The sequence below is a fragment of the Meriones unguiculatus genome, chromosome 14 (assembly GCF_030254825.1).
Source record: "Meriones unguiculatus strain TT.TT164.6M chromosome 14, Bangor_MerUng_6.1, whole genome shotgun sequence".
Lineage (NCBI taxonomy): Eukaryota > Metazoa > Chordata > Mammalia > Rodentia > Muridae > Meriones > Meriones unguiculatus.
The window spans coordinates 73,904,109-73,930,012 of record NC_083361.1 but is presented as its reverse complement, the minus strand read 5'-3'; the positions used below and the strand labels follow the sequence as shown (position 1 = coordinate 73,930,012).

The window sequence follows — 25,904 nt, the reverse complement described above, 5'->3', positions numbered from 1 at the left end:
AATGTTATTTAGAAAAAGGTTATGAAATATTTCTAATTTAAGAACTTGAATTTATAAAATGTGATATGAAAAAATCAAGATTTAAAAAATATTAACATCTTGTCATGTTAATTTTAGATGATACCTAGTCCCATGGAGGCACTTTTCAATTATAATTGAATCTCTTCTGTGATTTCTATGTGACTCTTTCCAGAGGATATCACCAATGTGAAATAAGTATCCCTCCATTTCATGGTTAAAATTAATATCTATTCTCTATTACCATTCTGTAAATAATATTTATAATGTTGTCCACAAGGATTGCATTTCTTTTCTTATTTGATTTTTGGGTATTCTTAGAGATAATGGCATTGCTGAAAACTATTTTCTAGGATAGAAGGGCAGAGTGTTTTGTCTGGTTAGTTTACAGAAATATTTTAGCACTTAGAATATTGTCTGAGATAAGGTTCATGTCATACTATCCCTCAATATTGCCTTAGCATACAGAATTTCAGAAATAGCATGAAAAAATAAGGGACTTCTTGTCCTTTCCTCTCCTTCTTCATTACTTGAGACATTTTAGTGGAAAGACCTCTCCCACTGTTATAGTTGGAGGACAAGAGCATCTTCCCCTGCCAAGATGAAGGGCACAGGAAGGAAATGAAACAAACAAGCCTTGTGAAGCTCAGCCATTGACTTCCTTACCACAGTTTACCACAATTCTCCTCTTTTTTTTTTTTTTTTTTTTTTTTTTTTTTTTTTTTTATCTAACTCAGGCATATAAGCCCTCAGCTTTAACTGTGCTCTCAGGTTCATATTGCCTGAGGGAAATTTTATGTCACTCAAAAATTAATATTAATTGTGCATGGTATTGTAGGTCTGTACTGTACTGAGGACCAGCTTTTCATGAAGGTGGAGCAGGGGCATTAGGTGAGGCCAGGAGTTGAAACCAATCTGGGAAACGTAGGGATGCCCTGTCTTAAAGAGAAAACAAAATTAGCAAACCTAAGGCTGAAAAAACTAAACTTTGTGTTGAATAACTATAACACTTTTCTCTTGTTAATCTATCTTTTGACACAAGGGCTCCACCCAACATTTGTGCATGATAGAAGGAAAAGATATTTTCCTTACCTGCATCTAGGCCAGAGATACGCTTTTATTGAATGAATTACTAGATGACTGAATAAATAAATGGCTTTAATTTTATTGACAATAATTTATAGAACCCTACAAGATGTGGTATTTGTGCAGCTGTCCTGCCTCTCTTCTCCACACTGTTTCTTCTTGTTCCCAGCATTTAACCTCCCAAATAGTCTTCTCTCTAATTTTCAAACGGGAAGCTACTCTTTTTATTTTGATTCATATGTACATGCAGTTTATTGAAGAAGTGATTTTCAGATGTAACGGTTATCTTCTATTGATCTGTTCCCACAGTGCTCTGGTCATTTCTGCTATTACCAACCAACCATTTATTACATCTGCCAACATTTAGAATGTCAATATCTCTGGAAAAGGGATCTTTTTTATGGTTCTCACTGCTGGTATTTGTACCTGATGATTGTTAGATAACGCATAACTGTTTCTATTTCCTCCTCAGTGAGGGCACACATACTTACATTCACATCTATGCTCATAGCCAGAAACAAATCCTTTAATTATTCTCTTTGAAAACCTCTGCAAATCCAAACTATCTACAGGATGAAATCTAAATTCCTTACTTACAGAGTCTGTTTTGGGGCTGTTTCTACCTGTATAACACTCTTGATTTATGAGCCTTCGTTTTACACACACACGAACCATCATTTTACAGCTGGTAGGCATGTATGGACTGAATTCCCACTTTACACACACACACACACACACACACACACACACACACACACACGCCCCTCAACACTACCTCATGGCTTATGAGACCACAAAAAGATTTGAATGTCTATGTCTAGCTTTCCTGCCTCTTCTGTCTTCTCTATATTCCATATTCCTTTCCTCCCCCTCCATTTTACAAAGCCCCCAAAACTCTTCCCCTTTGCTATGTTTGGGAAGCTACACTCTACTTCAATTCTTGCTTGTATGTCCTTCATTGAGAATGTAATTTTCAGCATCATGTATTTTTAAACCTCATGTATAACTGATATATGTCTTATACATCTCTCATAGGTAGAATCTCTGTATCTAGCATGGTGTTTTATATATATATATATATATATATATATATATATATATATATTAATATCTGATTTTAAAAATGACTTAAAGTAGGAAGCATAAATTGCTTTAGAAATAGATAAGGGTGTCTTTGCATCTTCAGCACAATAAAGGAGGTTTCACAAAGATGAAAATAAATATTTTTCTTTACAATTAAAAGTTCATGGCAGCTGAAGCTCAATATAAACAAGACAACATAAAAATTGGAAAGCAAACATATTTTCTTAATAAGTTTTACATGATTGGGTCCTTTGGAAGTCAAGAAAGCCGCAGAGATCTACAACTAGGTAATATTTTATTGACTTTAGTAGAAGCTGTAATTTTTAAGGGAAGGGAGTAAATAAACAAGGTATGAGTGAATTAATCAAGCAAAATAGGAGGGTGAACATATTTTATGCAAAGAAAAATACATGTACAGTTATGGAGAAAATAATATTGTTTGCATATGGGAATTGATGTTAGAATTCAAAATGAAAGGTAGAAAAAGATGGTACTTAAAACTAGAAAGAGAATAAGATGGCTTGAAACAGAGTGAATTGTGAATGTCATGCTACAATCTTGGAATATAGCCTACCTCTCATGCCTACATAGGTATGAAACAATTTACAAATGCTAAGTGATGGACTCAAAACATTGAATCTTAAAATATATCAATTTAGCATTTGAGAAAATAGCAGACACAAAAAAATCATTGTCAGATTCCTCATGCTCATTTGCTTTAAACAAAAGTCATCAAACACTCATTCAATAGGCTCCCTTTTGATACCCAGATGCAAAGAACATCCTTATCGCTACTGATGCCACATCAGGGAAAGAACTCTCCACACGCCTTGCTAATCATAGCCCCTCCAAACATCATTTGTTCTCATTAGACTAATTTTTACCTAACTGTACTTCTCATCGACTATTTTCAATATGTATAGATATATAGATATATATGAATATCAAATTTAACCTCTATATTTGAGGGCTCATTTTCTTATAAACTCTCCTTAAATTTACATTTTAAAAACAAATATTTTAATCAATTTATGTTTTTCTGTAGAGATATTAGGTAAGAGAAATTTATTGTTTTCCATAGTATGAACAAATAAATGGCTCTGTATTTCATAAATATTGCCCAGTGGCAAGAGAAAAGTGGCCTGGGGGCTTAAATCTGGGATTTACAAATGAAGTTATTATAGTAGCCAAATGGAAATAATGGTATATATATATATAGTGAGAGGAAGAAGATTAGAAATACTTATCTATTTATATAACCATGTTTGATAAATGATGCATATCCATAACCAAGATTAGAAATTTTAGGTCACTCGTGTTATTCACTGAGAAAACTAGAGAATGAAGAACGATTTACTGGAAAGGGAGCTGGATATTTGTTGGAAGAATGTATGTGACTATATGATATTGAGTGATACAATCCTGAAATGGTGATTTTTGGATGTACAGAAATGAAGAAAAAAATACAATTGGAATGCATATTTCCACATCTGAATCTTGGGAAACAAATGAGGAAGAGCAGGACAGCATTTAGGTAGGCTCCTCTCTTGTTTCCTCTCTTCAAGTGTTCTGGTGTCTATTCTGTTCCTCTTTCTGAATGAGGATTAAGCATATTCCTTAGGGTTCTCCTTGTTGTTTAGCTTCTTTAGGACTATAGATTTTAGTATGTTTATCCTATATTACTGCTAATATCCACTTACAGTTGAGTATATACCATGTGTGTCTTTCTGATTTTGGGTTACTTCAGTCAGGATGATCTTTTTTAGTTCCATCCATTTGCCTGCAAATTTCATGATTTCCTTGTTTTTAATTGCTGAGTAGTATTCCATTGCGCAAACGTACCACACTTTCTGTATCCATTCCTTCATTGAGAGAACCTAGGTTGTTTCCAGATTCTGGCTATGATGAATAAAGCTGCTATGAACACAGTTAAGCAAATGTCCTTATTGAATGGTGAGGCATTGGTTGGGTATATGGCTACAAGTTGTATAGCAGGATCTTGAGGTAGTTTTATTCCTAATTTTCTGAAAAAGAGCCAGATTGATTTCCAAAGTTTACATCCCCACCAGCAAGAGAACAGGTTTTCCCTTTCTCCACAACTTCTCCAGCATGTGTTGTCACTTGAGTTTTTGATCTTAGCCATTCTGATGGGTGTAAGGTGAAATCGCAGGGTCGTTTTGATTTGTGTTTCCAGAATGACTAAGGATGTTCAGCATTTCTTTAAGTGTTTCTCTGTCATTCGTTATTCCTCTATTGAGAATTCTCTTTTTAACTCTGCACCCCATTTTTTAATTGGATTATTAGGTTTGTTGGTGTTTACCTTCTTCAGTTCTTTATATATTCTGGATATTAGCTCTCTGTCAGATATAGGGTTGGTGAAGATCTTTTCCCAGTCTGTAGCCTGTCGTTTTGTTCTGATGACAGTGTCCTTTGCTTTACAGAAGCTTTTCAGTTTCATGATGTCCGATTAATTAATTGTTGATGTTAAAGCCTGTGCTGTTGGTGTTCTGTTCAGAAAGTTGTCTCCTGTGCCAGTGAGGTCAAAGCTCTTCCCCCGTTTTTCTTCTAACAGGTTTAGTGTGTCTGGTTTTATGTTGAGGTCTTTGATACACTTTGACTTTAACTTTGTTCAGGATTATAAATATGTGTCTATTTTCATTTTTCTACATGTAGATATCCAGTTAGACCGGCACCATTTGTTAAAGATACTGTCCTCTTTTCGTTGTATGGTTCTGCTTCTTTGTCAAAAATTAAATTTCCATAGGTGTGTGGGTTTATTTCAGGGTCTTCGATTCAATTCCATTGATCCACCAGTCTGTTTCTATGCCAGTACATGCCATTTTTATTACTGTGGCTCTATAGAACAGCTTGAGATGCATATACCTCCAGAAGATCTTTTATTATACAATATTGTTTTAGCTCTTCTGGGTTTTTGTTTTTCCTTATGAAATTAAGAATTATCCTTTCAAGATCTATAAAAAAATTATGTTGGTATTTTGATGGGAATTGCATTAAATCTGTAGACTGCTTTCGGTAGGATAGCCATTTTCACTGTTAATCTTACTGATCCATAATCCATGGGTTATCTTAGATAATTAGTGATTTTTTTGAGTTAATTTTTATTCAGAAACTTTGATGAAGTTGTTTATTAGCTGTAGAAGCTCCTTGGTTGAATTTTTGAGGTCTCTAATGTATACTATCATATCGTCTGTGTACAGTGATACTTTGACTTCCAGCTTTCCAATTTGTATCCCCTTGATATCCTTTAGTTGTCTTACTGCTCTAGCTAGGACTTCAAGTACTAATTATGTTGAAGAGATAAGGATATAGTGAGAAGCCTTACCTTGTCCCTGATTTCAGTTGAATTGATGTAAGTTTCTCTTCGTACATTTACGTTGGCTATAGGCTTGCTGTCTATTGCCTTTACAATGTTTAGGTATGTGCCTTCTGTTTCTGATCTCTCCAAGACTTTTAACATGAATGGGTGTTGGATTTTTTTTTCAAATGCTTTTTTTGGCATCTAAGGAGATGATCTTGTATTTTTTTTCTCTCAGTTTGTTTATATTGTGGATTACATTGATGGATTTCCATATATTGAACCAACCCTGCATGCCTGGGATGAACCCTTCTTGGTCATGGTGGATGATGGCTTTGATGTATTCTTATATTCATTCTGGGTATATTTTATTGAATGTGCTTGTGTCAATGTTATAAAGGAAATTGATCAAAATTCTCTTTCTTTGTTGGGTTGTTGTCTGTTTTAGGTATCAAGGTGACTGTGGCCTTATAGATTAAGTTTGGTAATTTTCCTTCTGTTTCTATTTTGCAGAATAGTTTAAAGAGTATTGGAATTAATTTTTCTTAGAAGCACTGGTGGAATTCTGCACTGAAACCATTTGGCACTGGGTTTTTTGTTTTTGTTTTTCCTTTTTCTTTTTTGATAGGGGACTTTTGATGATTGCTTCTATTTCTTTAGTGGATATAGGACTATTTAATTTGTTCATCTAATCTTGATTCAACTTTGTTAAGTGGAATCTATCAAGATAATTGATCATTTCATTTAGATTTTCAAATTTTGTAGCATCAGGCTTTTGAAGTAAGACCTAATGATTCTTTGGATTTCCTCAGTGTCTATTGTTATGTCCCCGTTTTTATTTCTGATTGTGTTGATTTGGATAGTGTCTCTATGCCTTTGGGTTAGTTTGGATAAGAGTTTATCTACGATTTTCTCAAAGAACCAGCTCTTGGTTTAGTTGATTCTTTGAGCTGTTATCTTTCTTTTCTTTTTTTTTTTTTTCATTTATTGAGTTCAGCATTGAGTTTGATTATCTTTAGCCATCTACTCCTCTTAGGTATGTCTGTTTCTCCACTCACACCCATTTGGACTTTCAGGTGTGCTGCTATGGTGCTTGGATGAGTTGCCTACAATTTCTTTTTTTTTTTTTTCAATGCAGTTTATTCAGGAACATTGAACAATCCTCGGACCCCGGGGACAATTTCTTTACGAAGGCACTTACTGCTATGAGCCTTTGTCTCAGAACTGTGTTTATTGTGTCCCATAAGTTTGGGTATGCTTTGTCTTCATTTTCATTGAATTTTAGGAAGTCTTTAATTACCTTAATTTTTTCCTGAACCAGTAGTCTTTGAGTAGAGAGTTGCTCATTTTCCATGTGTGTGCAAGCTTTTTGCTATTTCTGTTGTTGAGGTCTAGGTTTACTCCATGGTGGTCTTATAGGATACAAAGGATTATTTCAATCTTCTTATATCTGTTGAGGCTTTGTGACAAACTATGTGGTCAATTTTGGAGAAAGTTCTGTGAGTTGCTGAGAAGAAAGTGTATACTTGTGATTAGATGAAAAGTTGTGCAGATGTCTGTTAGGTCTGCACAGGCCTTCTGTATATTATGATCTTTGCAGAGAAGTCAGGTGTGGTTTTGATAGGTTTGCCATTATATATTACTTGGCCTTTTCCTCTTTCAGCTTTTAATATGTTTTGTTTGTTCTGTATATTTGGTGTATTAATTTTTATGTGGCTGAAAGATTTTCTTTTCTAGCCTAATATATTTAGAGTTATGTAGAACTCTTGTATGCTTATATGTATCTCTTCTTGCTCAATATCCTCAGTAATCAGGAAAATGAAAATCAAAACCACCCTGAGAAATTTTACCTTACACCCATCAGAATGGCTAAGCAAAAAACTCAAGTGACAACACATGCTGGCAAGGATGTGGAGAAAGGGGGATACTCCTCCATTGGTGGTGGGAATGTAAACTTGTACAACCACTTTGGGAATCAATCTGGCACTTTCTCAGATAATTAGGAATAGTGCTACCTCAAAATCCAGCTATACCACTCCTAGGCATATATCCAAAATATGCTCAAGTATACAACAAGGACATTTGCTCAACTAGGTTCATAACAGCTTTATTTGTAATAGTCAGAAGCTGGAAACAACATAGATGTCCCTCAGTTGAGGAATGGATACAGAAGTTGTGGTACATTTACACAATGGAATATTACTCAGCAGTTAAAAACAAGGAAATCATTAAATTTGCAGACAAATGGAGGGATCTAGAAATGATCATCCTGTGTAAGCTATCCCAGAAGCAGAAAGACACATATGGCATATGCTCACTTATAAGTTGATAGAGACATATAATATAGGACAATTATACTAAAATCACTACACCAAAGGAAGGTAATCAAGAAGGAGGACCCTGGTGAGATGTTCAATCTTTATTCAGAAAGGCAAATGAGATAGACAGCAGAAGAAGGAGAAAACAGGAAACAGGACAGAAGCCTATCACAGAGGGCCTCTGAAAGACTCTACCCAACAGGGTATCAAAACATGCTGAGATTCATAGCCAAATTTTCTGCAGAGTTCAGGGAGTCTTATGAAAGAAGGGGAAAATAGAAAGACCGGAGGAAACAGGAGCTCCATAAGGAGAGCAACAGAACCAAAATATCTGGGCAGAGAGGTCTTTTCTCAGACTGCTACTCCAAACAAGGGCCATGCGTGGAGATAACCTAGAACCCCTGCACAGATGTAGCCCATGGCCATTCAGTGTCCAAGAGGGTTCCCCAATAATAGGAGCTGGGACTGTCTCTGACATGAACTCATGGGCTGACTCTTTGATCACCTCCACCTGAGGAGGAAGCAGCCTTACCAGTCCAAAGAGGAAGACAAAGAAGTCAGTCCAAATGAGAACCGATAGACTAGGGTCAGATGGAAGGGGAAGAGGATCTACTCCATCATTGGACTGGGGCAGGGGCATAGGAGATGAAAAGGGAAGGAGTGTAGGATTGGGAGGGGTTGGAGAAGGGGGCTACAACTTGGATACAAAGGGAATAAACTATAATTAATAAAAACAATAAAAAGATGGGGCAGTTTTTTTCTACGAGTATGTTGAAAATATTTTCTGGTACTTGCAGCCAGGACTCTTCCCCTTCTTCTATTCCTATTATTCTCAGGTTTCATGTTTTCATGGTATCCTTATTTTCTTGGCTGTTCGGTGCCAGAAATTTTTTGGATTTAACATTTTCTTTGATAGATGCTTCAATTTCTTCCATTGTGTCTTCATCTTCTACACCTGAGATTCTTTCCTCCATCTCGTATATTCTGTTGGTGATGCTTAACTCTATTTCCATCCCTAAGTTCTCCCTCTCCAGAATTTCTTCAGTTTGTGCCTTCTTTAATATTTTTATTTTCATATTCATTTCTTTCTCCTGTTTGTTTGTATTTTCCTGCCTTTCATTAAATGATTTGTTAATTCCTTTACCTATTTGTTCGTACTTAGCTGTATTTGTTTCAGTGATTTATTTATTTTCTTTCTAAAGGCCTCAATCTCTTTTCATTATCTTCCTGTATTTCTTTACTTACTTTATTTGTTTCCTCAGTTATCATTCTTTGTAAATATATATTTAAGGCCATTTTTGTGTGTTGCAGTTTTCTTAGGATATCCAGGGCTGATTGGTTTGTGAGAGCTAGGTTCTGGGAATGTGATATTGTTCTGGCTTTAGTTCATTGTGTTTTCACATTGTTCTTCAGACATCTCTTTGTCTCTGGTGTTGGATGTTACATCATGTTGCTTAAGGGAGTCCTTGAGGGTGTGCAAAGAGCCCTGGCAGAAAGCTCCATGTTTCTGCAGGAGCCCTTCTCAGATTGGTGGGAATGAGCTCGAACTGGCAAATACAAGAGTGTCTACATTTGTACTCTCCTCCCAGTCATACCCTTGTCCCTCCCTCTTTCCATTCCCCCCTTTCCTTCTTCTCAGAGAAAGGGAGGCTTGCAAGTGGCATCACTTCATCCTGGCACCTCATGTTGTTATAAGACTAAGCACGTCCTCTCCTACTGTGGCCTAACAAGACAGTCCAGCTACAGTAAAGAGGTCCAATACATGCAGAAGAATACAAATAGATCCATATTTACCACTTTGCCGAGAACTCAAGTCCAAGTGGACTAACACCTCAACATGACACCAGATATACTAAATCTAATAAAAGAAAAGGTAAGGAATAGACTTGAATTCATTGGTATAGGAGACAACTTTCTGAAGAGAACACCAAAAGCTCAGGCACTGAGAACAACAATTAAATGGGAGCTCATGAAACTGAAAAGTTTCTGCAAAACAAAGGACACTGTCAATAGGAAAAAATGGCAGCTGAAAGATTTAGGAAAGATATTCAACAACCCTACATCTGACAGAGCGCTCATATCCAAAATACACAAAGAATTCAAGAAATTAAGCACCAATAAATCAAATAATCAAATTTTAAAAATGGGGTTCAGAGGAATAGCTAATGGCTTAAAGAAATGTCCAACATCCTTAGTTATCAGGGAGATGCAAATCAATGTGACTCTGAGATTCCATCTTACACCTGTCAGAATGACTAAGATCAAAAAAATCAAGTGTCAGTATATGCTGGAGAGGATGTGGAGAAAGGGGAACCCTCCTCAATTCCTGGTGAGAGTGCAAACTTGAACAACCACTGTGGAAATCAATCTCAGAAAATTGGGAATAGATTGACCTCAATTCCCAGACTGACAGTTATACAAGTTCTGGGCATATACCTGAAATACGGTCTACCCTACCACAAGGACATTTGTTCAACTATGTTCATAACAGCTTTATTCATAATAAGTCATTTCATTACAGAAATATTTTGTGACAACTTTACGTGTTCTCTATTTTTTCTCTAATATTTTCATTTCTATCTACTATTATTTTGCTTATATAGCACAGTTTCTCAGTGTGTGTGTGTGTGTGTGTGTACCTTTTCTCCTCACAACATAGAAAGGTACACAAAAGACTATGCTACTGGGACCAAATATTAGAACCATATTTGTTTTCCATTTAATTTACATCACTTACTATTATAACGGAAATCATAACAAAATATGTATGAATTGATATAAAGAAACAATATGTTATGTTCACTTTCAAGAGCATCATTTTAGAAGAGTAAAAAGACAAAAGGTAACATTGAGAAGCATTGTGATGACTCTGTCCATGGGAATTGCACTCATGAATTCAAATAACTGCAGGCAAACGGGAAAATTGAGAAAAATGCATTCTGTATTAAACAAGTATAGTCCTCACATTTCCGTCATTATTCCCTAAATAATATATTATGACAAATCTTTATATAAGTGCTTACATTGAATTTAGTCTTATAAACCAAATACAGATAATTTAATACTTATATGTCACTGAGAAAGTGTTATGTAGATATTATTTTATTTTTAAGGTATTTAAGTAGATTAATTTATAGGAGTCTGGAATTTGTCTGGGGACCTGAAACCATTCCACACAGATATCAGGGGACCATTGAATTTATTGACAATGTATTTAGTTATGCATGATTGTTGACATTACAAGACTTTTAAAATTCAACCATAATTTGAAATTAGAAAAATAATAATTCATAAAAAAATCATCAATACTGTGCCACACTAAACCCACAGAAAACTAATCATAATATCTTTTTTCTTGTGGGCATCTTAATTTTTTGTACATCTATACACCTATTATAATTCATTCATTCAAAAATGTATTTTGGCTAAGTGCTCAGCACTGAGTCAACTCTGGAATGCCTAAGAACATCAGAGAGCTTGTGGAATAGCAAAACCAGAACTCAATGCTACCACTATACACTTAGATGTTTTATTAAAACAGATCATTTAAAGAAAAAGAAACCTTCTGTAAAAATATCACTCACTAATAAAGAGCCTTCATTTGAGAAAGCCTCAAAAGGCTCCAGATCACAGGATTTTTATAATCATGGCTTTGGTGTAAGCTGGTACAACAGTCATGGGTAATCACTTATCCCGTGATGGAGGAACTTTAACACTGATGTTCTTATGACCTATCTTCAAGGAGTCCTGTGCTAAAAATCCAACTCAATACTGGAAGCAATAAACATATCCCTTGTGGGCGTTCTTCTGGGAGTGCTGGGTTTTGCCTCATGTTCTTATACTAAGATAAAGAAGACAATTTTCAAGCAAATATATCATGAACTTTGAACATATTCCAAATCTACCCTAAGTATCCTTTCTCTTGATCCTCCAGTTCTCACTGGCCCTGTCTGTTGTCCTACACAGCGTTGCTTCTACTTCTGTATCTTCTATGTTTAGAAGCTTTTATGTCTCTATAAAGTCTAGGACTGAGAATGTAACAGTTGTGTTTGTATTTGATTTGATTTGCTTAATAAGGTTATCTTCATTTTCCAGTCATTATATTAATTATGGTTGTGTATTTTGGCTTTAGCATTAAAATGTGAGGTTCTTCAAGACAGCAGAATAATATAAGTTTCTGTGTATTTTACCTTTAGGTAAGTATATGCATTGAGTACATTGATAATGAGTTGGAATGAAGTTTGTGGGGATTTGGAATTTTCTGCTGGAAATATCAAAATGAATATAGAGTATGGAATGAATATAGAATATGGAATGAACACTATGGATTAATGGTAGCCTTTGAGATAAAGACCCTAAATTAAACTAAATCCAAACAAACAGAGAACAACTATGTCTTGCTCCTATTTAAGAATAGCGTTGCTTATTGGGGAACTTCAGGTTTCCAAGAAGGAAAATTTACTAAGAAAAAGATACAATTTAAGTTAAAAAAATCTTTTTCTTCTCGGACTTGTGACAAATTTCATACTCTTAGCAGGAAGCTCACAGTCTACTTAGAAACTAATAAGATGTCCTGAGGATGGGCCAAGTATGTCCAATAGACAACCAAGAGAACTCTGGAGGTGAGGATAGAAACCAGGCAGAACTTCCCCGGAAATCAAAAGCTTTCCATGATTAGTGAGCCTCTGCAGAGGCTTTTGTTTCCAAAGAAATTCTCTGTTCCTTGAGCAAGACTATCCTCATTTAAAAAAATACATGAAAGTATGGTGTTTTCCTCATCATGACTGTATCGTTTTTCAGCTGACTTCAGAGGACTGTGCAGACACTGGGATGCATGTACCTGTCAGGTCTTCAGTGGGCCAGGACCCCAGTTGGCATGCCTTGCAGGTGTACTCATCAAACACATACTCATTCTCTTTACAAGGTGTGCAGGTCCAACAGCAGCTCACTTCTCCCTTCCGGATCACCTAGGGAATATTTGAAATTCTGATTAATAGTGCCTCATAGAAACTAAAGCAGATATATCGTAAACAAACATTTCATTTTATAGAGTTTCTTTGGTGTAAGTGATCAGCAACTGAAAAAAAAAACGTAAGGCTCTAAAATTTGTCTTATCTGTATTAATAAATATCTATAAACACACCTAGAAAGGGAGAATTTCATTTTCAGTGAAATCTGAACTACTCTTAGACAATTGTTAGATTATGTATTAAAAGCAGGCTTACTTAAAATACCTAGACACTCTTCCCAGATCTTTACAAGGGTAGAGAAATTCAAGATGCTGAATTTTCATTCTTGAAATATGCTCACGATCTGTCGTTCATTTTCTATTTATTATGAATGTAAATATTTTGCCAATCTAAATGTATTCTCTTTTCCAAGAACAATTCTCATATAACAGTCTCTTCAAATCACAGCACTTTGATATATTTTCTTTGATCATTCAAGGCCAAGTTGTTTTAACTTTTTGCATGATCTGTTTTGATTCACATTCATTATTTATTACAAGTGGCAATGCATTATCTTAGCAGTTCCAATTATGAACACTTTGGAAGTAAAGGTGCTTTCACTGCCACTGAAAAGATGCCAGTCCACCATGGAAACTGAGTTCATAAATCTCTGGACAATGCCAGGAGAGGTTGCTTGAACGAAGGTGCTCAATTTCAACTTTGAGTCATATTAAGAAAAAAATATATTTATATACATATATATATATATATATGTATGTATATACCGAGCAGAGTGAAAATGAAAATTACATGAAAAAGTATTTAAAAATGAGCAAGCAAGTGTAAGTATATAACCAATGTTAAGACTACGGTGTAGGGCATTAAACTCTACCATTACGTAAGTTCTATACAATAAGGTAGAAGAAGATGCATGCCAAGAAATATCTCTGCTCTGCTATTCAAAGATTTTGAAAGTATGTGTTCAAACTGAATGTCATGAATTGACAAAATTCTTACTGTTGCTAAATCATATGTTTCTATAGGTAGCACAATTAGGAATACTTGATACCCTCGATGAATCCACAAAGGCTTCTACATGATGATCTCAGTTACAGGTTGACTTGCCAAGATGAATCATGTTTTTGTTACCGTGTGCCAAGGTTTCAGAAACCTTTCTGTCCAATAGCATGTATTTAAGGTCTGGAGGATGTAGTTTTTGTCACATCTAACCTGCCTAACTGTGCTGATAAAACACATGCGTATGTACAGACAGCACGTCAAAGATGGAAATTTAAGTGTGGTTGTATTTCAATAGAACTCTATTTATGAAGACAGGCAATAGGTCAGATTTAGCTTGCAGTAAGGTCAGAGTTAGCTTGCAGGCCATAATTTCAACTTCTGCCATACATCACAACAGGAGTCACAGATATTTTCAGGAATTCCACAAGCTGTTAAGCCATTTTTCAGGTGTTAAAATTATTCTTATTTTTGTTGGTCTTGCTTTTCTTATGTCTAGTCTCAGTTTTCCGAACTTTCTTAGTCCCCTGGCTGAGAACCTTAAAATATTGATATTAAAATAGTTTAGCTTGCCTCCAACATCTGAAAAGTGTTGTAAGTTTGAGCAAAGTGATGGTTGGTTGAAAAGATCCAAGGAAACTGTTTCAAGTATGTTGCATACCTGAACTGGTAATGCTTATATGGTGAGCAATTGAACTATTTCAATATCATTTTCCTTCTCCCAGGACATCATACTTCAACAACTAGCTTTCTCTGCTTTCTTAATTATGTTTTTATTTCTTTTTCATTGGCTTTTTAATTTCTGGACAAACCATGCTTAACTTAAAACTAGTGTCCTTGGAGTAGCAAACAATCTCTTACTTGCTTTTCCTCATATACTCTGTGTCACTGTATTCCATTCATTTTGTTGCCTTCTGTCCCAGAAGAACCAGAGAAAATGCTAATGGGTTTTCATGTTTTTCCTACTTTTCACCTTTTCCCTGGATTGTCTTCTGCTGACCACCATGTTGGCTGACAGCATTTAACTTGTGTGTCCTTCTCTGAATTTGTTCTGCTCAACCTCTATTCCTTGCTATTATTTTTTTTTTATTTAAACTTTTAGGTTGACCATTTTGAATCTATCCAAATAGTATCAATTTAAGCTCTAACTAGTTTATTCCTAAATCTGGATCTTTGACCTTAGTTTTTTTCCTCCATTTTCTAAACCAATTACCATCGGCCTGTTATATCAAAATCAACAAATCTTGAAACTAACCCATCTTCCTTCCTCTGAAACCATTTTCTTTTGTGTGTGTGTGTGTGTGTGTGTGTGTGTGTAGGTTTGTATACTTATGCATACATCATAAATTACAAGAGTTAGTTCTTACTTCCAAATGTGAATCCAGGGAATTGAACAAAGTTAGTCAGCTGTTCTGCTAGAAAGCTTTATTTGATGTGTCATTTCCCAGGTATCCATTTTCCCCGGTATGCACATATATATATGAGACAGGATTCCTTTGTGTACCTTTGACTATCCTGGACTCGTGTTGGAAACCCGACTGGCCTCGAACCCAAAGAGATTCTCCTGCTTCTGCATCCCTGAGTGCTGAGATTACAGGCATTTGCCACCACGACTGGCTATCCCATTGGTGTTAATGTACTATCACATTGATATTTTTGATAGCTATTTCTTAAATATGTTTCCAGGTATAAACTAGTCATCCTCAGGGATCATTAACTTTAAATAGATCCATATCTATTTAAAAGTGTGAGCAGGTCTAAACATGATTTCTCGGTTGTATTAATGAGCTCAGCAATTACTCAGACTACTGTGGATTGAATGCTAGCCTTCCTAATGAATTGATCAGAATACAGTAAAAAAAAAAAAAAAAAAAAAAAAAAAAAAAAAAAAAAAAAAAAACCTCACTTTTTTTCAATTATAAGCTTAAAATGTAAAAAGCAAATCAAGTTCCAAGTAAAAAAAGACATTTCCAATGACAATTAGCACTGCTAAATTTGAAATAATTAAAGAAATGTGGATTTTATTTTACCTTTATCTGGCCCTTCTCACATGGTTCACTGCACACAGATCTGATGATATGATTTTTCTTGGACCATACTTCATCATCGTCCATTTTTAATTCCCCATTGTCCCAACTTCCAACATTGATGTAATCAAAATAATCTTTTCCCATTTCCTTGAAATTCATTATTTCATACCTTAGAAACAAGAATATAATAATTATTCAGCTAAGACCATAAATACTTATATATGCAAAGAAAATAGTTTCATTGCTCCAAATACATTTCCTGCTGTGTAAACTACACTGAAATTCTTCAATGGTATGTTTACAATAACATAATTCTGCCTGTTTCATTTTTACTTCAGAGAACTGTTTTTAGATTCATGCTCATACCTGAAATAGAAAAGAGTCCTATGTGAGAAAGTGATGGAATCTCAGGAAGGATGCAAAACAGTTTTGAAATAGCTTCAGGAATTTTAAACATGAACTTCTGCTGCTCTTTCAGGACAAGAGGTATCTAACTATGTCCTAGTGACATGCTAAAGGATTTTCTTATTCACTGGGAATTTGATTATTCTTTGAACTCATTTTTGGGTGTTCGGAAACACAAGGGCAATTTTGCAAGAATTCTTCAATCACATAAAATTTCATTTTATGAAACATGGCGGTATGCATTCATATTTTCTCTTATTTATTCCCTTGGTGTACACAACTAAAGATCCCTTTCTTTGGAAGGCTGGAAGAGCCTGTATTTTTTTTTTTTTTGATGAGTTTTTTTTTTCATGTTTATAGAAGCTTTATTTGTTTGTTTGTTTGTTTGTTTTTCAATGCAGTTTATTCAGGAATCTTGAACAATCCTCGGACCCTGGGGAAAGCCAGCCCACAGCTTAAATAGCCTCTGGGTAGCCAACCCAGGCGTGCCACGTGGGCAATGCAGATAGGTCCACATACATGGAAGCAAGCCAGATCCTCAGCCTTAGCCAAATGTGGAATTGTTCGTGACAGAGAGCACTCACCATCGGGAAGGTGGAAGGCGGAAACCACTCAGCTGTTCTCCAGAGCCTGTATTTTTTAAAAACCTCTTTGTTTCATCATTTTTATCTCATTTTTAAATGAAGCTGTAGAAATTTTTTGAATTAAACAGAATAAATTTCAAAATAGAAAAAGGGCAGGTCTAATTTTGCCCTCATTTCACCACTTATCAGTGTCTAAAGACATTGTATAAACATTATTTGAGAAGTGTTTTATAAAATACTAAATATAGTTTTCAAATTATCTCAGTTAAAAAATATTGCAAAGTATATGTGTGCCATTAGTTTTCAGTTTTTCTTAGCCATCATTATTATTTTGAATCTAGAGAGCAAAAAAATAAGGTGATATCTGAAAGACTTGTTGGCAAGCCTCTTCTTCAAAAAGAAAAACCAGATATGTATAAAACAGTTTTCCAAAGAGAGACATTCAGTGAAATACCCCACAGCTATGAACATTTCTATAGATTGTATGGGAGTCCCTCACATCCTACATTATACTTTCTACTTTCCCAAAGTTTCGATACTGACAGAGGTATTCATGAATGTTCTCTCTAATTTCTAATGCTCAACATGTTTAGCTATTTGAAAATGGATACAGATGAAGCCATTCTTACATTTATAATTATGCCTATGAAATTGGCATATGGGTTGACTATGTAAAAACACGAAGAATGAATTTTATCTCAACCTACTGAAAAGGTGTTTTCAAATGATTCCATTCTCTATTTGCTGCTGATTAGAATTCACTTATATTTTCATAATTAATCTATTCTAATACTTTGTTGGCTGGTCAGTAACTTTGGTGTCTCTTGAACTGCTTTTTATTTGCCATCAATTTATTTTGAGTAACTTTCTAAATTCCCTTCCTAATAAAGATTCTAGGGATGCCTCTCCCATGCTGTCAGAGTTAACCTGTGTTACTAAATATGCAGTGACTTGAGGCATTAGAATAGAGAAGAGTGAAGTAAAAATAATTTATGTATTATATCACTGCCTACCGCAAACACACAAAATCCTAAGTCTTAAAACATGACTTCTTTTGCAAACAAATAACCTTTAAACTTCATAGAGTGAAAGAAATGTCAGTTTCTGGAGACTTCTTCACTGATTTGAAAAGATATAAGGACTCCATTTGCTCAGTAAAATGAGCCATAATACAATTTATTCATGCTTTCAATCTCCAAACTGTCTAGAATAAGCTATTAATTTTTTAGGTAATGGAAACAAAACCCATTGTGATTAATTATTTGTAGATTGCATAGAAGACAGATATCAGAACCAGCACCCTTAGCAAGCCTTTATACTTTTTACTATTCCCTCTGCTCTTTAGACTAGTCATGATCTATGTCTAATAACCTTAGTTTTATATAACAGAGACTCTAAAGGGTAAGGAGACAAAGGGTTTAAAAATAAAAATAAATTTTTTAGAGAATGATACGAACCATTTTGACAAAAAGTGGCTTAAAGAAGCATTTTTTTAAATTTTTCTTTAATTTCCTCAAACTGTTAGTTCAAAGACGGTGAGTCTCCCCCTTGAAATTAGGCTTTTGAATTTTTACATACATTTGTAAAATAACAACCACAACAGCAAACATCCTATCAGGACTGTTTATCTGTAAATATGTAGTATCTCCATACAACTTTCAGTAGCTGTTCATCAAGCAAAAGTTGAGATGGATTAAATAATTTTCCTTGCAAAGATTCTCCCTCCTTTTTTTTTTTTTAAGAAATAGAAATGAGACTTCTAAACAACATTCACAAAGGGAATGTATATTTTATTCTTCCTCAGAAGTGAAAAACGTGAGTGTTTCAAAAGTAAACTTACTGAAATTTTAGGTAAAAATTGAAATTTTACTTTCTTCCCGTAGTGTTTACCCATTACTTAATCTAGGAGATACTTCATTTTCTGAAAGGAACAATAAGCATTCAGTATGTCTTTTTTATGGATTCGGTGAAGATCTGCGTTATAAAACATTTATTAAAGTGCTTTGCTAGTTATAATACCCTGAGATTTTATTGCTGCCAGCCTCATTTCTCTTTTTATCCCTATCCCCCATTCCCTCCTCCATCCACCTTTCTCCAGCTCTAGCCTCTTGAATTCTGTATCATTCTGTGTAAAAACTTCTTTCACAGCTGTCTCTTTCCAACTGTCTTCAGGAAGTATCCTTAAGAAAAATTTAAATCAATTTTATATATTCAAAAACAAAGAACAAAAGCTAAAATAAAGTTCCATTTATAACCTGAATAGAAACCAGAGTAGGTCTGTTCTTGAAATATAGGCATTTCCTAGTGTATAGAACTCTGCAACTTACAGCAAGCATCCATAGAAAGGGCTTTCCAGATATTACTGGCAAATGAACAATCTCTTGAGGGTAAAACTGTAGTGAGGAAAGTTTCTTAATGTGTATGTGATTATTAAATGTATACAAAATTAGCAATGGAGTGGCACACTAGTTTTACTTTCAGCTATGGTTCAAAAGACAGAGCAGTGTTTTTTAAAACCTTACATAAGGATGTTGTGTCCTGCTTGTCTGTCTATGCACTGCATGTCTGCCTGCTGCCACAGAAGTCAGAAGAGTGTGTGAGATCCTCTGGTGGGCAGAGTTACAGATGGGAGCTGGGAATCAAACCCAGGTCCTGTGGAAAAGCAGCACTTGTTACTGCTGAGTTATCTCTCTCCTGCCCTTGAACACATGATCTTAAGGGAGACCAGAAAGTGAGACTGACTAAAAACTTAATACAGTATTATGAAAGATTGAACTCTTGCTATACAGATTAAACGATTTCAATTGTAATATAAAAAAATAGATTAGTGATTATGCAACCTAAAGATTATGTCTTTACTAAGATTCAGATTATTATTATCCAGGAAAATAACAGTATTTATATAATACATATTCAAGGGCCGTTAGCCAAAATAGCCATGTATTAAGAACTAACTATTTAGGTACTTTCTGCAGTTTCTATTGCTTGTTGTTTTGTTTTTGTTGTTGTTGTATTTAACTTGTTCCATGCGTTCATTTCCTTCCATTTCTAGTTTTCTTGTCTTATTTCAGGTGAATCTTCCCTAAACACCCTCCCCCTTTTTTGGCTTTATATATCTTCCTTTTTATTTTAAGATTCTCAGTAGTTGCTTAAGGGACAACAGAATGACTTTTATTCTACTTAAAGTCAATATTTAGTCACTTAATATAAAGTATAAGAACACTTCCCTAGTATAATTTCATTGCCTTTCCTTATTTATTATGATTATTTTCCAATATCTTACATTCTCCTACTCATTCATCCCACTGTATACTGTCTAATTTTATTTTAAATAATAAGTTGTATTTAGTTTGCCACATGTTCTCAATCTTTTCTGTCCACTTCGACCAATACAGGCAGCAGGAAGACCTTAAGATCAGCTTTCTGATAAAGTTTCCCAGTCAATTTTTGGTGTTCAAACTAGACAGCAAATGTTTTAGCCTTTGAAATGGTCTCTAACCACTCAGTTCTGTTAATACGGTATGTACACAGACAATGGTATATTACTTGAATGTTACTATGTACTCTAAGACTTCATTACTGTAGACAGGACTTGCCTTCCCAACACTATTTTTCCAACCAGTGTCCTAATAATGGTTCACACTTCTTATGGGCAATTTTGAAATGCATAAAACTCTGAAAACCATAATATTTTTTATAACTCATTAGGTAGCAAAGCATAAATACATCTATATTTATCTCAGGATAAAACCTGACAATTATGAAGTTATTTCTAGTCCATTAGTAGAGCGGAGTGTGAATGTTTATATGTTCTGGTATAGAAATGTTGATGTGTTAATTAAGAATTGCTGTTGTACAAGGAGACAATATTAATGTAAATCATTGTACAGTAAAATATTCTGAAGTTTATGGCACAGCTAGATCAATCTCCAAAATTAAAGCATTATAGTTGAATAAAATTCTCATAAAAATAAGGTTTAAACACAATAGCCAAAGAGTTTTCTTTAAAAATCTTAAAGGATGAGTCAGAATTGATTTTCTTATTTTATGGTTTAAATGTAAAATGTCCCATATACTTATGAGTTTTATCTCTTGGTCCCGGGTGGTGGAGATGTTTTGGGAAATTGTGGAACCTCTAGGAGGTGAGAACTAGCTGTAGTCTAGGGTCATCAGGGAAGCAGGCTTGAGGTTCTCATACTGAATCCATGTCTCTTTCTCCATATGTTCCATGAACAAGAGAAATTATATTCCTGTAACCACAACTGGGAGATATTAAGACTACCCTGCTCTGTCAACCATAATGGATTGCACACTCAAAGTGTGAGCCAAAATAAATTTTTTTTTCTTTTAAGTTCCTTTGTCAAGTATCTTTTCAGAGTGATCAGAAAGCTCAGTTACACAGAAAATTGATACTGAGAGGTGGGATCATTACTATGACTACCTGACCTGGTTCTTAAGCATTTGGAGATGGTTTCTGAGAGAAATGTGGAAAGATTGGGCTCTGTGTAGAAGAGGACACCTAGAGTCCTGTAAGCAAAGAAGACAACAAAAATTCTGGAGGGATTTTGGAAGGTCACAGTGCAAACAGAAACGTGGTTAATAAAGCTCTGATAATTGGGTTTTAAAAGGAGAACGAGGTTGCCCAGGCTTGGGATACTAGTCATTTGAGTTAATTGCTGGCAAAGAATCAGGCTGTGTTCTGCATAATTGAATTAGGGTGAATTCCAAAGTAATAAACTCATTTGTTTGGAGTCAGGTAGGAAAAACCTGGAGTGATGAGAGATTCTACCAAATTGCCAAAATTCTGTCTGAGAAGATACTGTACATCAAAGCCATGTGCTCACTAGTCTTTGTTCCTGGTAGTATTTACAGTAAAAGGGATCAGAAAGTTACAAAAACTGTGTAGTTTGGTAAGGGAAAACATGCAAGTAGAGTTAAAGTTGCAGGCATGGTGGACAAAGTGCCTTATATGGTTTACGGTCGACTAAAGAAAATCAAAGACTTTGCACTAGAAAAGGTACCTCATACGTAGGGTCTCAACCATTAGCAGCACCAGGATATAATAATGACAGCACCAGGAGGTAGCAATGGAAACTTATTTTTTGAAACTTTTGTTAATAAGAGGATGCATGAACAAAGAGAGGCTCTCAGGTATTGTAACCAAGCTGTGCCCCTGGGACACACTTTCTTAGATTCAGCCAAGTGGCTAAACATAGGCCATTTACAGCTGTGGTCCAGGTGGAGCTTGGCGTTTCTTTTGCTGCAAGCTGGTCCCTGCACCATGCATTCCCTACCATGGTGGACCAAACCCTCAAATCAAGAGTTGAAATCAATTTCCCCCCGTAAGTTGTTTTCTGTCAGGTATATAACCACAGCACTGAGAACCATTATTAATACACCAATGTCTTCCTTTATTTGTCAAGGCTCCTCTAGGAGGGTCCTGATTTAGCAGTAGCCTTCACTAACTCGGTCTCCTCTTGTTTCTTTCTCAGCTGGGAATCCCTTTAATCTAGTGTAGAAGAAACTTTTCACCTCACAAAACCTAATAATTCCTGCAAATACATTTCTCAGAAAATATGTTCTTTTACATTGATCTGGTGGTTTTGTAGGGGTGATGGATGTGGTGAGGTGGTGAAGCCTGGGACACTGAAAACCTTAACACTCATTTTCTAGACTATGGCTTTGGGTGAGTCAGTCATTTTCATGTGTGTGTTTCGTGTTGGCTGGCCCAGGGGTTTCCCCAGGTTCTCCCTTTACTTCTCACAGTAGAATTGCTGTAGTTATCGATACATCTTCCCTTGCTAAGCTTTATGTGGGCGCTGGAAATATGACGTCAGTTCCTCACCTTAGCTTAAGTTCCGTACCAATAGGCCATCACTCTAACCCCCATTTATCCTTTTGTATGCCTTATTTCCTATAGCTAGACGGGAGAGTAAAATATTGCTTACTGCATATGATTTCAAAAAAAAATGATCATTTAGCTTAGTGTGTGTTCTGAACCACACAGACTCACTAAACGTTAGCTGTATTTTCTACTTTTGCAGATGGGGTCTCATTGTGTTGCCCGATTTGGTTGCGTGCAAATTTTATATACATATTTGTATTATTATTATTTGTCAATGGGTTCAGTATAAACACTGCACATATAAACTGGGTGCACTGGCGAAAGAAAAAGTTGCAAAGTAATACTGCTAATTGCTAATGGTTTTAATTTAGTACCTAAATCTAGTAGTGCATGGATAGACCCCAAGTGAACACTACTCCGCAAAATAATATACATGCTATTATTGAAGAAGTACTTAGAATATCGTAAGTCTTGAAGAGATTTGAAAAAGGGTGAAGAAGCAGTAGCCCCAAAGTACATCTAACTTTTAGGAGGACTGTGAATGAAGCAGAAATGTTTTGCCTAATTTAATAATGTTTCACAGTGGGTTGGAGCTGAGCCAACAGAGACATTTCCTTCTCATTGTGTTTGTGGATCTGGCTTGGCCACATGACAAGAAAGCTCTTGAGCTGGTGATACTCCCATCAGCAATCTATTAACAGGGTCCAGGGTAACACCGGTGCTGTAGTTATTTACACAAGAACAATAAATCCAAACCCAGGAATCAGAGTTTAGACTTAGTACTGAGCCATACAGCACATGTAAATTTTCCTTTGCTACTAATAATCTCTATTTCCCCACGATGGACATACAGAAGATTCCAAAAGTAGAAAATAATTAAAGGTCAGTTAAGTTTGCAAATGCCTGGGCTAGTCTAAAACCCCTGTAGTCTCTACCATATAGGAAATGCCCAAGTTTTCACTTGGCCATGTGACCTGGAGCTAGCTGCCTGCAACTTGGCCGTGTTGCTTGTGCAACACCAAGAGCTGTATCCAGGGCCGGCTCCAGCTCATTCCAGGATGTGGAAATGTGCTGAACCAAAGCTGCTGGCAGAAGGTGTGGCCACACGTGCTGCACGGCGCAGGGAGGATGAGGGGAGACTCACGTATCATTTTCTCAGCAGGACTGGCTGCAAACAGTGTGCAGACAGCTCTTTGAACACAGCTGCTGGGAGAAGAACACCGAGGCCAAAGAACCCTTTGGATTATTTGTTTGTTTGTAAGGCAGAGTAGCTACCTCGCTCTGGCATCACTCATTCTCAATTCAATGAATTATCCCTTGTGCGTTCAAAATGTATTGTTTAGCAGAATTTAAGTCTTTGAAATAGGAGGTGGTGTTGAATTCTGGTATTTTCATTACCTAGTGATTTCTCTAAAGACTAGCTTATAATTATGAACAAGTTCCATATTTTACAGTCACCGCCGCAAAAAATAATAGAAAATTCGGAGTGAAAGGCAGTTTGTTATCTCAACAAGGATGGACGTGCTTCTGTTACAGGATGACAAAATAAAGTATGTAGTGACTCGCCAGCAGGCAGAGTAAACAGACTAGGAGGATGGCCATCATAGTTCGGGACTACCAGAAGCAGAACTGCTCCTGTCTGAGAATAGTGTTGTGATAAGAAGCAACCAAGGACTGACAATAACCTGATCAGCATGTGCTGAGAGACGTAAAGGGTGTGTTTTCTTTGTCTATGATGAGTTGAGGCTCCTGTGTCCACGTTTATGCCTCTGAAATGTGCTGATGAACTCAGAGCTACATACTAAGTACTAACTAACATCAGTGCTCTTCCTTGGCCACAGGGAAATGAGGCTATTTGTATTGGGTCATTTTGGAATATGTGCTTTTTAGCCAAACCTGTCCTAGAAACCCGGGTAACCAAAAAGGAAAGACCCCCAGGATAAGAAGTGACTACTATTCAGGCGTTACTGTCAATAATAAGGATTGTAACGATACCTTCCTGGAGAGTCTCCGTTTTCATCAAATAGGATCATATCTCCAGAAACTCCAGTAAAATTGGTTTTCATCAGGGAGTCCAAAAGTTTCCGCCCATCAATCGGTTTCATGGCGTCACAGAGGCCTGCGTACCCTGGGCACAGGGACATCTGCATGTTGTGGAGCCCATACGCCATAGAGTAGATTGCATTGATCACAAATCCCATTTTGGAATCCTGAACGTGATGTGTTCTCAGAGTCAGAGAGCCTGTGGAGAAATAGGTGAAGGATTAACTCTGAAGTATTATCCAGCTTCTTCCCACAGCCCCATTCCTGAACAATTAAAAAGAGCTCATCAGATTTACAACTGGGGAACACACCCAGAAACGAGTGTAAACATGTTCTTAACTGTTCACAACCATTTTTTTTTTAAATCCTTGAATACTGGGACACAAACCTCCCCACAAAACTTCAGAGAGGCTGGAGCTACAGTACACATTTTGAAAATAGAACAAGCTTATCTAATTTATTGGTTATATCTTTATCAGATATCAGACTCCTTGTTAAGTTCCTGATATCATTTCCAATGTTTCAAGTGCCACTAGGATTCTTTAAGACCAATACAATATCTTTTTTCAGTGTGTTGCAAATATTGATCCTTATCATTGCCCACTGAGATATGTACTATTTTTATGAGGGATCCAGACATAGAAAAATGCATTAGCTTTTCTATTGTTTCATAGCAACTAGGCAGCTGAAACAGGGTTTAAAACTTGGCATTCAGTCTGGAGTCAATCTCTGTGATATGGATGCTTATGGCTTTTGAATATAAATCCAATTGAACACTCAAGAGTCTCCCCGAAGCATGTCAACTTCAACATTTGATAAAAGTTGATATAATTTTGTATTTCATTCAACATGGCACAACCTTCTATATTCCTTCTACCCATTTATTTTCTTCTAATTCAACTCCTATCACAGAATTTTGGAATTTGGGAGCATCTCAATTATTGGGCATTTTTTTATATTAATATTTCTGGACTCAAGGTGACAATGAAAAAATTAAAAGACAATGAAAAGAAAACAACTCTCTCTTCTGTCCCTAGACATACAGTATTTTTTTTTTCAGACAGAATTTGCTGTGATTAAAAGTGATAAACAATATTCTAGGTTTTTATTTCTCTAAGACTTTATCAATTGCATTCATAACTTAGCATATAGATGTTATCCCATAAGTGGTAGCATGTATACATATTTTTCTGTACACTGCCTTTAATGC

General features: G+C 35.8%; 1 protein-coding gene across 4 annotated transcripts in view; it reads right to left on the bottom strand.

The window, feature by feature from the left end:
* Window positions 1–25,904, bottom strand: part of Grm5 (glutamate metabotropic receptor 5) — a 511,509-nt gene that overhangs the window by 76,518 nt on the left and 409,087 nt on the right. For all 4 annotated transcript variants that reach the window (XM_060367492.1, XM_060367491.1, XM_060367493.1 and 1 more), the window contains 3 exons: window positions 24,647–24,893; window positions 15,818–15,986; window positions 12,662–12,788 (listed from right to left, as the gene is read on the bottom strand). In XM_060367492.1, the coding sequence (XP_060223475.1) occupies window positions 12,662–12,788; window positions 15,818–15,986; window positions 24,647–24,893 (543 nt within the window). The remainder of the gene's footprint in view (window positions 1–12,661; window positions 12,789–15,817; window positions 15,987–24,646; window positions 24,894–25,904) is intronic.